The sequence below is a fragment of the Corylus avellana genome, chromosome 11 (assembly GCF_965113065.1).
Source record: "Corylus avellana chromosome 11, dhCorAvel1.hap1.2, whole genome shotgun sequence".
Taxonomy (NCBI): domain Eukaryota; kingdom Viridiplantae; phylum Streptophyta; class Magnoliopsida; order Fagales; family Betulaceae; genus Corylus; species Corylus avellana.
In genome coordinates, this window is record NC_142500.1 from 14259308 (window position 1) to 14273947 (window position 14640).

The 14640-nt window shown below is 36.2% G+C and overlaps 1 protein-coding gene across 2 annotated transcripts; it reads left to right on the plus strand.

The window, feature by feature from the left end:
• The first annotated feature begins 1436 nt into the window (after positions 1-1436).
• LOC132165330 (Zinc finger C-x8-C-x5-C-x3-H type family protein) lies at positions 1437-14640 on the plus strand. Of its 2 annotated transcripts, XR_009438486.2 has the most exons (5): positions 1437-1617; positions 8120-8605; positions 8953-11254; positions 12950-13042; positions 14379-14640. XR_009438486.2 is itself a non-coding variant. In XM_059575849.2 (4 exons), exons 2-4 carry the CDS (start codon positions 8172-8174, stop codon positions 12977-12979), a joined length of 2766 nt encoding a protein of 921 aa, XP_059431832.2. In that variant the 5' UTR covers positions 1438-1617; positions 8120-8171; the 3' UTR covers positions 12980-13249. The 2 variants fall into 2 exon arrangements, 1 of the variants encoding a protein (XP_059431832.2); XM_059575849.2 differs by lacking the exon at positions 14379-14640 and having other exon boundaries at positions 1438-1617; positions 12950-13249.

Here is a 14640-nt window from a genome sequence, read left to right on the forward strand (position 1 = left end):
GAAGAAAATTATTTCAATCCAATTTAGAGAAAATTTATATCCATTTTTAAAACAATTAAAGGTCTTAGTCCAGACCAAGCTCGTTCATAAGAAAATTGGTCCATGCCATGTGTGCAAATGGATTCGTGTCCAATGTCTTTCCTTGTAATGTGGGTTCATGTCCATTTGGCTAAACAATGTGTATCAAAATTACATCTCTCCTAATATGGCCAATTTGCCAGCTGTGCAGCAAATCAAGCACCTCACGTGTGTCCTCCACTAACGGTCCATATTTATTCCAATTCCATTGTGTGGATTTCATCTCATTCACTACTTGGAACACGCATCACTTTCCACAATAATATTATGTAGTTCCAAATCTCTACCGAATTCTGCTGCATGAAAAACAACCAAGGCCTCAGCCACAACCGGTTCTAAGTTTCCCATTAGTCAAACTTCTTTCTACAATCACGCATCCCTCAAAATCCCTCACAACAACTTCTATCCTCCTGCACCCATTGACTATGTTTATCGTCGCATCTCAGTTCACTTTATAAACATCTCTTAGAGGAGCTTTCCATCTTCTTTGAACCCCACCCTAGTCATAAACAACTAGTCACTCTCCTTTGCACTTGCTTTCTTGTATTCGTCAAATGACTTAATTGCTCCCGGGACCGCACAATAAGATTAGGATGAAGAAACTTCCCTCCATGAACTTCATTGTTTCTTCTAAACTATATTTTCCTTGTGATCCCCACAAATAGTTTAAATTCTATCATATTGCACTTATTGTACCTATCTTCCACAACCTGTAGGTAATCGGATCCACAACAAATGCCTTTTCATTTTATTTTATTATTATTATTATTTCGATTACGAAATAGATTAAATATTCAAAATTTATTTTTCCTAAAAAATTCAAAATTATCCATAAGTTATTAAATTAATTTATTCATTTTTATATAAATTAAATATATAACAGTTTATATATTTTTTATAAATCCAAATAAATATTAGTTTAATTTATTTTAAAAAATTTATGTCATTTTATTATTTTTATGTATCGAAGTCAAAATTGCATTTTATTTTATTTTTCGACATGTCCACACAAGGGAATGGAGAAAAAATTCAAATTAGTGACTTCTGTTTTATGAGACGTGGTTCATAGTCGATTGAGCTATCCCTTAGGAACTGCTTTTTATTTTTGGATAGGCCATTTTATCATCTTCAAAAAGGATCTAGTTGGAGTTATATTTTTTCAATTTGGGTTTTGAATATGTTAAGTGATAAATAAAAGCTCTTAACGTCAAAATTTACATTAAAAAGAAAAAAGAAAAGAAAAAAGAAAAAAGAAAAAAGAAAGGGAATTATATGTGGCCCAAGAAAAAGCGAAAAAGAAAGGCAAAAAGGTCAAAAAAAGGGGTGGCCCGCAAAAAAAAATCAGCAGGAGGAAAAATCTAAGCAAGATTATTTGGTAACCTAGGTTTGTCTCGGAATATCTCACCCTGCAGACTGCTCTCAAGCTCTCTCTCTCCAAGGGGCTCGAGCATGCCACACTCGGATTCTCCCTTTGTTCGCTCGCGCGGGCTTCATTCACTTGCACATCAGATTCTCGGAGCTCTCTCTCTCTGATTCTTTGTGAGTCCTCTGTTCGCACTCTCACTTGTTCGATCTTGCAATGTATTTGTGCACATTTTCTTTGTTTCTAGGGTTTTATTCGTTGCTTTTTCTATCTGATTGTTGATTTTGATCTGAATTCATATAGCTATAAGGTTCTCGAACTTCAAACTTTGGGCTTTTAGGGTTTTAGTTTTTGGTATTTGTGCCGGGGATTTGTAAGTGTGGTTTGAACTCTGTCTTTGTGCAATTTGGATTCATTAGTTTGTTGAATGATGCTTTATCATAGGAAACCCTTTATTGGCCTTTAGGGTTTTACCTGGAACTGTCACAAATATAAATAAAGAATTGAATTCCGAAGTCAAAAATATGATTTTTTTCCCGATATTGCGAGTGAATCGAGAATAACGTGTGCTACAAGATGCATTTTTTTTTTTCTTCTGATACCCAGATATGCTTGTTTAGTAGCGGTTGTTCTTTACAGTTTTGTTAGCTTTGTTATGTAAATTTTTTTTTAAAGGATTGTGAATGGGATTGGGAGCAACGTTAGATAAATAATTCTTGAAGATTGCTGCAAAACTTGTCTGTTAGTTTGGAAGTGTTTCTCTACGCATCTATTTGCTTTATATGCAATTAACTCATAGAATTATGATGTTATGGCGATGTTCCATGGGTTAGATGGCATCTCTGCCCTGATAAACAAAGTGGTGGATGGTGAAGTTATCGGTTCAATCCTGTATGGATTTGTGAGTAGAAGTAGATGGTTTTCAAATATTGATAAAATAATTGCAGTTGTTAGAATATGGAAAATTCTAATAACAGTAAGTATACTAGTGAAATCTTTGATTGAGTCTTAAATCTCACCTTTGTGCTCAGGTGGATTGCTTAAACACCAAAAGACTGGGTACCAGGATAGGCAGTCTCATCTGTGCTTTAGTTCTGTGCCTCTAAATAAGAGTCCATCTAGCTGAGTGCTAATATCACATATAATTTTTATGCAGTATTTTCACGGGTTCATTGCATGGAGGGATTACCAAGTGCATTCGAAAGAATTGATACAATGATATTTGCAGTGATATTTATCCTTCCAGAAGTGAAACATGGGATATTTGCACATATTAATGGATCTTTGTCATGTTGTATTAGTGGAGATTGCTCCAAAAGCTTTTGAGATAGCTTCATAAAACCTTGGTTCAAAAACTGGGAAAAGAATACATCGACCTTCAGAGTAACTCTTATTGAAGTTTTTGATGCTCAAAGTACATCAATGCTGTGACGGAGATAAAAAGCTTGGAACAAAATACATACTAAAGTCTAGCAGACTTTTATCCTTTAAGAGCGATTATTTGTTGATTGAAAGCAAGATTTGTGCCTATATGTACATTAAATATCAAGAGAACAGAGTATATATGAGAATTTTGGGACATCTAATAATATCTGTGTAGAACATGCTACAACTTTTCGCAGATGAAAGTTTTCCATGATTGGGAGTGAAGCTTCTTTCTACTAGGAGAAATGTATTTGAGCTTGTGAAGTAATGCATTGTTGAGTGTGCTGAATGCTAAATGATATTATCTTCATTGCTTTTCTGTTGAAGTAATCTGGCATGAGAAATGAGACTCTCTAATGCTATTCAAACTTGAAAGACTAATAAGTGTAAAACGAAATGCTATATCAAAAATTCAGATGTTGCTGCTTGGTAGCATTGCTGAGAAATTGGATCATTGGGAGTTTTAGGAGATATTTTGATACATCACCAAGATATTGAAGATTTTCTATTGCACTGGTTTTGTGAGGAAAAAGTGAGGCTTGATGCTTAATATGTGGCATTTAAGTTATTTTCTCTTCTTTAATAATGAAGTACAACCCATGTACCAATAGTTGTTATTATCATTGAAACTTATGATTTCTCTCGGTCTTTGAGTGTATTTTGCTGGTTTTTTAAAAATTAAAGTAATGGTACTTTGCGGAGTTGTCATTTCTTAAATTCATAGGAATGGGATATGTGAATATCAATTTATTTACTTGCCCACCATCCCCAAAAAGAAAAATTCAATTTAATCAAGTCTTGTATGTGCTTGCCTATGGTTGCTAAGAGGTGGTAGGCCTCGAAGGTTTTGAGTTGATCTTCTGAAATATTTCTTTTTATGTTTAAACAAAGTTTCTAGGTTTAAATAGGTTTCATGTGCTGCTTTCAAAGTTTATACCATTCCTGTGGTGTTTCCAAGCTTTTTTTAGTTTGGGCTGACTACAATCACATGCTGAAAAAATATTCTCTTCCTTGCATTTGAAAGTACTAACTAATTATCAAGTGGGTAGATAGTGGGGTTGTCTAACTCATTGCAAAAAGAGGGTACTTTAGAGAATCCTCTAGTTTGTCAACCTCAAGTTGTTTGCTTGTATTAACAAGCGATGATTTACTGAAATAAAATGTATGATCAAATAATGCATACATGATTGCACGATTAGGCAAGATGTGTTTCAAAATGTTTGATCAAATAATGTGTGCATGATTGCATGCTTAGGCAAGACTTGTTTTCTAAAATTGGGTCAAGTAAATCAATTGTGCCTTTTCCAGCTTTTGGCAGAAAACATAAAAAATATTGCAAGAATCCCATTTGTCAGTAAGTTGGAGACAAAAGTCAAGGGTTTTTTGGCTAAAAGAAGGTGATAAATGTACAGAGTTTTTTTCATTGGGTGGCCAACTTGAATAGGAGGAACTACTCAATCGAATCGTTGTCAGTAAAGAGCTCAGTTTCTTCCAACCAACTTGTTATCAGGGAACATATTGTTCAGTTGTATGAGACTGTTTTTTTCCCCCAGCTAGCGGCCTAAGTTGGATGGCCTTGCTTTTGACTCTATAGATGAGGAGGAGGCCTCTTGGGAGGATCCATTTGAAAATAGTGAGTTCCTAGAGGTGGTGAAAGATATGAACGGTGATAAGGCTCTAAGTCATGATGGTTTTTCTATGGCTTTTTTCCAAGTTTGTTGGGATGTGATCAAGGTGGACATTATAGGGGTGTTCCATGACTTTCATGGCAGTAGTAAGTTTGAAAAAAGCCTTAGTACCACGTTTGTTACTCCCATTCCGAAGTATTTGAGGCTATTGATCTTAAGGACTTTTGGCCTATTAGTCTTGTGAGTGGTGTTTAAAAGATTATTGCCAAAGTCCGTATCAACAGGTTGAGAAGGTAGTGGAGAAGATTACTTTGAAGCCCCATAATGCCTTTGTTAAAGGTAGGCAGATCCTTGTGAGTTCTTATCATATTTGTTGAAGAGGTGTGGATTTGGGGAGAAATGACGCTCTTGGATAGCGCATTTTTTCTCTCCAGTGTGCTTCTCTATTTTGGTGAATGGTGATGAGTCCAATTTTTTCAGTAGCTCCTGCAGTTTGAGAGAAGGAGATCCTTTGTTTTCTTTTTTGTTTGTTATTGCCATGGAGGACTTAAGTAAAGTGCTTTATGCAATTGTTGATGGATGCTTTATCTCAAGCTTTATTGTTGGGTTTAGGCACTTTGGTGTTGTTAATATATCGCACTTGTTTGCAGACGTCACTTTGGCTTTTTGTGGTGCCAATCCTGATCACCTTTGATCTATGTGCTTTTTCGTATGTTTTGAAGCTCTCTTTGGTTTGAAGGTTAACCTAGCTAAGTTAGAGTTGGTTCGTTTGGGTAATGTTGATAATGTGGGGTTTCTCCTTTTCCTTTGAAGTATCTTGGTCTTTCGTTGGGGGCCTTCTACAAGGCCAAGTTTATTTGGACGATGTTGTTGAAAAGATAGAGCGTCAGTTGACTAGTTGGAAATGATGTATTTATTTATGGGTGACATGGTTACCCTTATTAAGAGCACCATTTTCAATTTACCTATGTACTTACATGTCTCTTTTTATTTTTTATTTTTTCCCTTCCTGCTGGTGTTGCAAACCACATAGAGAAGATCCATTGAGACTTCTTATGGGATGGGATAGTTAAAGAGTTCAAATTTCACCTGATTAACTGGTCTAAGGTTTGCTCATGATCTCTAAGGGAGGGTGGGGATTTGGAATTTGAGAATGTTCAATTGTGCTCTTTTAAGGAAATTGTTTTGGCGCTATGTACATGAGAGAGGGGTATGGTAGAGAATTGTTGTGGATGCTAAATATAGTAGTTCATGGGGTGGATGGTGTTCTATTGAACCTTCTGGACTGTTTGGGGTGGGATTATGGAAGAATATCAAGAAGAGATGGATGATGTTTTCCAGTCATACCAGATTTGAAATGGGAGATAACTCCAATATTAGATTTTGGCATGATGCGTGGTGTGGGGAGAAGGCCCTTAAGGAAGTTTTTTCGTACTTATTTAGTATCGCTTGTGTGAAGGATGCTTTAGTAGCAGATCATTTGGAGTTTTCTAGTGGTTCCCCTTAGTAACATAAGTTTCATTCGAGTGGTTCTCAAGTGGGAGGTGGATGTCTTTGCATCGTTCTTTAATTTGTTATATTCCAGTAGAGTAAGACGAAAAGACGAAGACAAGCTTTGGTGGGTCTCATAAAAAAGGGGTGTTCATTGTTAGATTCTTCTATAATGTCTTTGTTTGTAATGATGTCGTTCATTTTCTTTGGAATAATATTTGACGGACCGAGGTTCCTTTGAGAGTGACTTTTTTTGCTTGGTCGGTGGCCTTAAGGAAGATCTTTACCATAAATAATCTTACAACAAGATTTTACAGTTTTTTAAATACTTATCAAAAAAAAAAAAAAAAAAAAAAAAATCTTAGGAAGCGGCATGTTATTATGGTCAATAGATGCTGTATGAAGAGGAAAGGGGAGTCGTGGATCATATTCTACTCCTTAGTTAGGTTGTTTGTGCCTTATGGAATGCTTTTATCAGTTGCTTTGGGTTGTCGTGGGTTATGCCTAATCAAGTAGTAAATTTATTCGCTTCTTGTTGGATGGGTAGTAGTACTCAGAGTTCTATGCTATGAAAGATAATGCCTTCTTGTCTTTTGTGGTGCCTTTGGAGGGAAAAGAATGATTGAATCTTTGAGGACGGCTAGAGGATGTTGGAGGAGCTTAAGCCCTTTTTTTATTCTCTTTATATTTGGATACTGCGTTTGTAACTCTATTGGAGATTAGCATTCATAATTGCCAAATTATTTTTTCTTCTTCTTCTAGTTAGGTGTTTCTTTTGTATACTTCTTTTATACTTAAGTTGTACTTTCACTTTTAATGATATTTCGAATACTTATATATTTCGAATACTTATATATTTCAATCACTTATATATATATATATATATATATATATGACTCCTGGTTTGGTCCATGTTATATATAGATAAGTCCGAATCAGAGTTAAAATCTGCGACATAAGAATCCTCACATTTAAAACCGGGTGGATACATGCAAGTGATGGTTACGTCTTTAGGAGATTCAACATGGACACATGCACACACACAAAAACATACATGCGCAGCTATTTATATGTATGTATGCCAAGTTGAAAATTCAGCCTCTTTAAGAAAGTTATTGTTGTGTCATATGTCTAGGGTTCTATTATATGTAATTGCGGAATCTTTTCTTTTATAAGTAATTACGGCTGTTGGGAGTGTGACATATGAATTTTTGAATACATTATTAAAAAAAAAAAAAAATAATGAACGTGCATCAAGCATCAGATTTTGACATATAAACCTTTCTCCTAGATAGGAAGTTGAGCATGTGGCTTTGGGGAAGAATATTTTGGACATTTTTTTGAAGTGCCACAATATTAAAAAAATAATGTGGATTTGAAAATCTTTTATTCCCATCCCTTCACTAGGATTGTAGAGGATCCTAAAATAGTTGGATGTTCAGGCTCGGTTTGGATGTTCCTGGATAAATTTAAGCTTGTCATGACCTGAGATGTATAGATTAACCAACTGAAATTTGTGACTTACAATATCTACTATCATCTATGAGTTAATATATCAACTGTCAACTATGAGTTAGGTGGCTTTTCTTGTATATTTCCTGGATGCCATAATCTTTTAATGATATTTCGATTATTTATTAAAAAAAAGAATTACGATATCATTGGTTTGAAGCCAATAGTATTGTACATTGGAAAAAATATCGATTTTTAGCCAATAATGTCTGAGCAAAAATTGCTGTAAGATATTTGGTCTGTGAGGTGGGATGGAAGGTGACCAATATTTATGTCGGTTAGATCTAATCTATGAAACACCGTTTATTCCTTGAATTATGTGTCAAATCTCTTTTAAATAATCCTTGGACAATCTTTTAGGTTAACTGGATTAATAATTTGGATTAGCTAAGCTTTTAATTTTAGTTTTTCTATTTATTTCCTTTGATTTTTATTTGGACTCAATCAAGTTAGTGCATGATGTACGACTTGTTTCCTCAATAATTTGTGAGGGGGAAAATAATAACTGCTGAAGATTTCAAATTAACACTACAGCAGACTTCGAGAAGAAAATAAAGTGAAAAAGTGGAGAGGGGTTTTATGTCATCGAGATTGATTTATCTGTTTTTATCCTTGCCTCCAGATTATACCTAACTCAACTAAAAGAAGGTGGCAAGGCATTTTGCTCGAGAGAAATGAGTGGCAGTGGCAGAAAACGTAGTTCTAAGTGGGATTTGAGAGAAGAGCGTCACTTTGAACCCAAAAATGTAGCAGATGATTGTTGGCCTGGAAAAGCAGGTATCTCTTTTCATGATAAAGAATTAGAACCTGGATGGCTCTCTCCAGAAGTTGCTGGTAGTAATAATTCAAAGTTATATGATCTGGAGGCGAATGATTTGCTAAAGTCGAAGCGTGATTTGGGATTGGCATCTGGAGAACCTTTGCCAAGAAGCAGAGGTTCACTTAAGGATAATAGCTTCAATAAAGGCCGCAGCAGAAATTGGGAACCCACTGTGGCATGGGAGGATGGAGATGGAAGTTACAGCACAAAAATGTCTCCTGGCCTTGATGAATGGAGACAGCAAAGTCGTAGTCACTCCCCTAAAAATGGTTGGACCAGGTCACTCAGGTTTGATTCTCCACTCCTTTTGGTTTCCCTCCTTTTATCTTACAGTTGATTCTCCAATTATCATGCCCATTTTGGAAAATTGTCCAACTTTTGTAAGTTTTGTGGACTTCTGTCTCTAAGCTTATTATTAGTGCTACTTCATATATATGATGCATCAATTACTATCATCCATATATTAAATTTTCCTAACGTATGAGTGTATGATTCCATAATTACACTGAATCATGTATCAAATATGTGTATAATTCTGTATTTGGAACACAGCAGTATGTCCTTCCTCCTAGTGAGGAGCCAAATGCAGTTGGTTTCTTAATTTGTCTTGCCTTATCTATGAATATGATGTACAGGGGTCGGAGTAGAAGTAGCAGGAGCCGGAGCAGGAGTAGAAGCCCTATTCGAGGCATTAGGCGGGAATCAGGATTCCATGAGAGAAGTAGAAGCAGAGGAGCATCAACTCAATTATGTAAAGATTTTCTCGCTGGGAGATGCAGGAGAGGCAATCATTGCCAGTTTCTTCACCAGGGTAATCAACATTATGAGGATAGCAGGGAAAGTAGACACAGTAAAGATGGAGATTCAAAATATTCCTCTCCACGTGATACTAGGGACTATACATCAAGGGTAGGAAGATCTACTACATATTGTACCGAGTTTATGAGAGGAAAGTGTTGGAGGGGGGCATCTTGCAGGTATGCCCATGATGGTTCTTCTGATGGTTTCAGTAAAGGGTCTGGAAATGATGTCATTAGAGAAAGGGAAAGTCATAGGAATAGAGATATATCTTTTGAGCGCGGTGGTGAGCCTGAACACCGCAGGGGTCGTGATGTTCCTTGTAAATTCTTTGCTGTGGGAAATTGTCGTAATGGGAAATATTGCCGGTTTTCTCATCATGGTCAGGCAGGTGTAAGTCCTGATGGAAGGTCACGAGACGATAGGTTGGGGCTGCGTCACAATTCAGATGATGTGGATCGGTCTTGGGATGGACCAAAATGGAGTGAATGGGGTGATCCAGTTAGTGTCTCAGATGCTACAAGAAGTGGGGACAATAATGAAAAATTGGGTACCCCAGAACCAAGGTTCAGTGCTTGGTCCATGGATGATACTAGATGGGGCCATAGTTTGGACAAAGAGAAGAAAACTGGTGGCGATCCCACAGTCGGTCATAAAGCAGGTGTGAGCAATGAGAAGGCCGGGAACCCGTGGATGGAAGAAAATGCTGGTGTTAGCATGGGTGTTTCTGAATCAAGAGGTGCTGAGAAATGGCTCGGTGATATGGACATGTCACCTGATTGGAATTATAGCGTACAGTCTGCGAACCCCGTTGTGAAACAAGAGCATGGTCATGCTACACAGGCTTCACAATCTCTTGGTCCGTATGATACATCTTCAGTGACTCGGGGACAGGATATAACTCAAGAGGCGTCAGTTCGGATGCATGATGCGCTACCAATAATAAATGAAAAATCTTATTTCCAACATAACCACAATTTGATGGAGAATGGTGCTATTGTATTGTCACGTGATGATAAAAATGCAGTTGAAAAACCTGTTGGTTCGTGCATTGATCTAAATTTTTCTGCCAATATCACGCCAGGACAATTCTTTGACCAAAACGGCCGGAGTTCGAGCTCCTTACCTCTTTCAAATATAAGTTCTGTTGGACAAAATCAAGTGGCAACACCCACTGCCCCTTCAAGAGGAGGAACTATTAAATATCAGCAAAATGTGGCATTTTCTCCAGAGGGAAAATCACTCATCAAACCAGACATTGTGGATGTCAGTACATCACAATTAAATCCTGGAATTCCTCCTAGTCAGAGCGTGGTAAGTGGCGATCAGCTCACCCATTTTACCAAACTAAGAACCTCTCTGGCTCAGTTACTTGGAGATGGACAACAGATTCCACAACTTTATGCTTCTCTAAACTCCCGTAATTCATTGGATATTCCTTCCTTTGCCAAGTCTGAAGCTTCTGTTCAGCCAGTTTTGGCATCATTCATTCAGCCAGATCCAGCCATTGGATCCCAGCAGTATGATCCTATATGTGATAGCATAGAGTCTAAGAAGCCTGACAGTAGTAAGAATCATTTAGGCTTTCCACCAACTCCAACTGGGCAGAAAAGTTCTCTAGATGGAAAATCAGAAATGCCATTTAAAAACATGTCCCCATCATCTTTTCCTGGTGGACAAAATGGCAGTGATTTTCATAGGACTGGCATTTCAGAAGAACCAAATCACAAGAGCCACCAGACAAATCAGCTGGAGACAGGTGCAATCGGTGAGGTTGTTATGGAAAATAATGGATTTGGGGCTGAGGAAAGCAAGAAAGCACGAGAGGGGAGCCAAAATGCCGAAGAGGATGGTCCTTTGGAGAATGCTGATGGAGATGCTGGAGTGGATGAGGGCAAGAAAAGCAAAGATGTGAAAGGTATTCGTGCATTTAAATTTGCACTTGTGGAGTTTGTTAAGGAACTACTAAAACCCACATGGAAGGAAGGCCAAATCAGCAAAGATGCTTACAAGACTATAGTGAAGAAGGTAGTCGACAAAGTGACCAGTACCATGCAAGCTGCTAATATCCCTCAGACAGAAGAGAAAATTGACCATTATTTGTCATCTTCAAAACCAAAACTTACCAAATTAGTGCAGGTGAGTGGTGGTTCATTTATTAATTTCAGATATGTGAATGTGGTGACAACTCTAGAAATTGTTCACTTTCTTTCCAGTTCTTTTTATCCTCTAGTTTCTTTAAAGCTTTTGTACCACCTAATTCCTAGTTTTTAGGGAAAATTATACTTAACCTTCCCAAAACTGATATTCCTTTTGTAAAGACGACTCCATATTATCATTTGTGATACTTGATCCCTTCAAACTCTCATTTTTGTTACAATTTGCACAATCTGCTAGATTTTGGCATTAAAATGGACGGAAAGTTGCATAAGTGACTGATCTGTGCAATTTTTTTCTTACTTGGAGCTACTTAAGTTGTTCTTCTGTCACCTCTATCTGTTTTTGTTTGATTTTTTTTTTGACAAAAGGATAGTTGGGTATTTCAAGTCAAAATTGTGCACATGTATGTCACTTGTGAAAATTTCTGTCCATTTTATTGCCAAAATCTATCAGATGGTGTAAATGTCAACTAAATGATTGTTTAAAGGAGCTAAATGTGAGCAATTGACATTTGGAGGCATCTTTGCAAAAGAGGTGTTAGTTTGGGGAGGTTTAGTGTAATTTCCCCAACTTTTTAATATCCTTATTTAGTGGACAAGGGTTGCATTATCTTATGAAAATTTACTATTGTTGTTTCATTCAATGCTTGTCCCTAATAAATAGGATGCAACCTGGTTCAAGTTGGATCGGGTTGTAACGTTTTTAGACGTGACCACTCAACTTTCTAAATTGAACTGCCAAATGAAACCAGACCTACAAAGAATTATGTTGGTTCAATTTAGGACTGGTCTAGGTTCTCTTCCCATGCCTGGTTAAAAATTTCCTATCTGAAAACAATTTATAATAGGAATTTGCTTTTCTTATCCATTTTTGTATGTTTAGTCCATCTACTCACAAATCGAATCATACAGCCAAGATCTCAATAATGTTTCAAATTCGACTTACAGCTTCAAAATCACAAATATCCATTTAAATTTCCATTCTTTTTGCAGGGACCCAGATAGCAAAAGATCAAAATAAAATAAAATGAAACAAAATGAAGTGAAAATTAAGATAGAGGAAAAGAGCAATAATTTAGGGCAACCAAATTAAAGCTAGGAGCCAATTTAAAGTTAGTAGCTTCCTTATCTTTTTGCTTTAATTGATATTCTTGGCAACCAAGTTGGACATTAGAAACTTTGATGTTGCGATGGTCTTTTGGATCAAATGATATGTCCTCCCCACGAAGGAGATGGTAGAGGGTAGGATTAACCCCTGTGCATGTGTTAGATGTGTTTACCTATCAAAAGAAATCAGAAGCTCTGATGTTATGCCTGATTGCTTTTGTTTCCATAGTAATTGAAATTATGAAAAGAAACTTCTTGCATCCCATAGGAAGAAAACCTTTAATAATAAAGAAAATGTACGTATTCACTTTGCTTTTAGGTTTCTTTATGGGAACTCAAACCTAACATAACGTGGTTGTAACCTTTGACTTCTTGGCTGAATAAATCCTTTCTTCCCGTCTTATCTTCTAGTTCATACTATGGGCCTGCTAACTAGATTGAGTTTCCATAATTATGTTTTGAAATAGGACATTTTTTCCCCCAACTTAGATTATGTCAAAGGGGTAGTTATTACTTGGGTGTAATTTTGCTCGGTATCTTCTGTTAACTTTGTTTCCTTTTGCTGCAGGCATACGTGGAAAAAACTCAGAAGAGCTAAATGAAACATAATTAGAACTTCAGTGTTTCTTTTGTTTAGTTTCTCTCCTCCGACATACAGCAGGTGGTTATGATATTGCTTGTGTATTTATGCTTCTGCAGCCTCTGGAAATATTGATCTTTGTTTCCTTTACATTGATGTGATTTAGTTGTTGCTAACACGGTTTAGCTAACCTTTCAACTCATGCATGTAAATATAGCAGTGTCTTTTGTTTGTTAACTTCTGTTTGTCTGTTTCACTATGTGATTTTGGGAATTTTATTGCTGATAATCATCAATTCTCCAGTATAAAACCTTGGACATGTACAATATGTGGTTTGCATTGTGAAGTTAGCGTTGGGTTTGTCCTCAAAGCATGTGTATCTTTTGGCTAAGGTCTTGCTGTATTTGTAGGGTTAGTGGGTGGCTTAAGGCTGGTCTAACTTCCTGGAATTCATTTTCTTGCTTCTTCTATTGCATGCATATTTTACTTGTATATTACCTCTGTTTTTCCGCCTTTAGTTTTGAGCATACTAGCAAGGAGGCTTGGTTACTTTTCTAGCCAGAATGGAGGAACAAAGCAAGGGAAAAGAGAGCTTAATTTGGGTCTTCTCTATACTATGAACCTTTCAGGCAGTGAATGTTTCATTGGTCCCAATATCCCTATTGCAACAGTTATATATATATATATATATATATATATATATATATATACTGTGTGCTTAATTTGTTGTATCACAATAATGCTTGCATCTTTTTTACTTATATGGTAATTTTTGCTAAAAAAAAAAAAAAAAAAAGTTTTAACTATAACTTCAGAATTGTGGGATAATTGTGAAATAAAAATGTAATATATATGCATTACTCTAATAACTATAAGAGTAGTAACTTCTATCATACTCGACTGATATGGCAACGTGCATCGAATCAATTCTTAAATCAGAAAAATCTTAGGGTTGGTAGATATTGTCACATCAGCCTTGATCTAATAAAACGAGAATGAAAGTGGAGAGCGGGTGACGGGTGTAGCATTTAATTTGGATAACAGAACTTAGGGCTCATGAGCCCGCTTATTTTTGTTTAATGGTTGAGGCCTCGTCAACTTATGGGTTTTGGGGAGAAGTCTAATGCAAACAAATATCCGTCTAGTCTTTCTTCATGTGCTCGGTTTAGTTTTGTACTTCTTTACCTTTTTCTTCTTTCCTGATGATCGATTGGTCAAATTAAATACAAGAAAAAATTGGTGAATTTTTTAATCACTTACTAACATTTATTCTAATACTCATCCTTAAATAGCATCTCCAGCAATGATATGTATATATATATATATATAATCTTTTCTGTTTTTATTTTAAATATTATTTCTCTCTTTTTTTTTTTCCTTTTTTTTTTTAAAAAAAAAAGGAATTATTTTCTTGCAGGTGAAAGCCTCTAGGAAAAGGTCACAAATAATTGATGGGAAATGATTAAAAATGGAAGTAGACAAGCTACAATGCTTGTCTAAAAAGGGCAAGCACTGTAGCAAAATATAGACATTGTGTATTTATTAAAAGATCTGCTGGAGTGCTCTTTCACCATTTTATTAGCTAAACTTAAGAGAATGTGGGGAGCTTAGAACATATGTTGAAGATGCTCTTATGAATCTAGACTCATTTCTAATAAGAAGAATTCAATACATAGAAT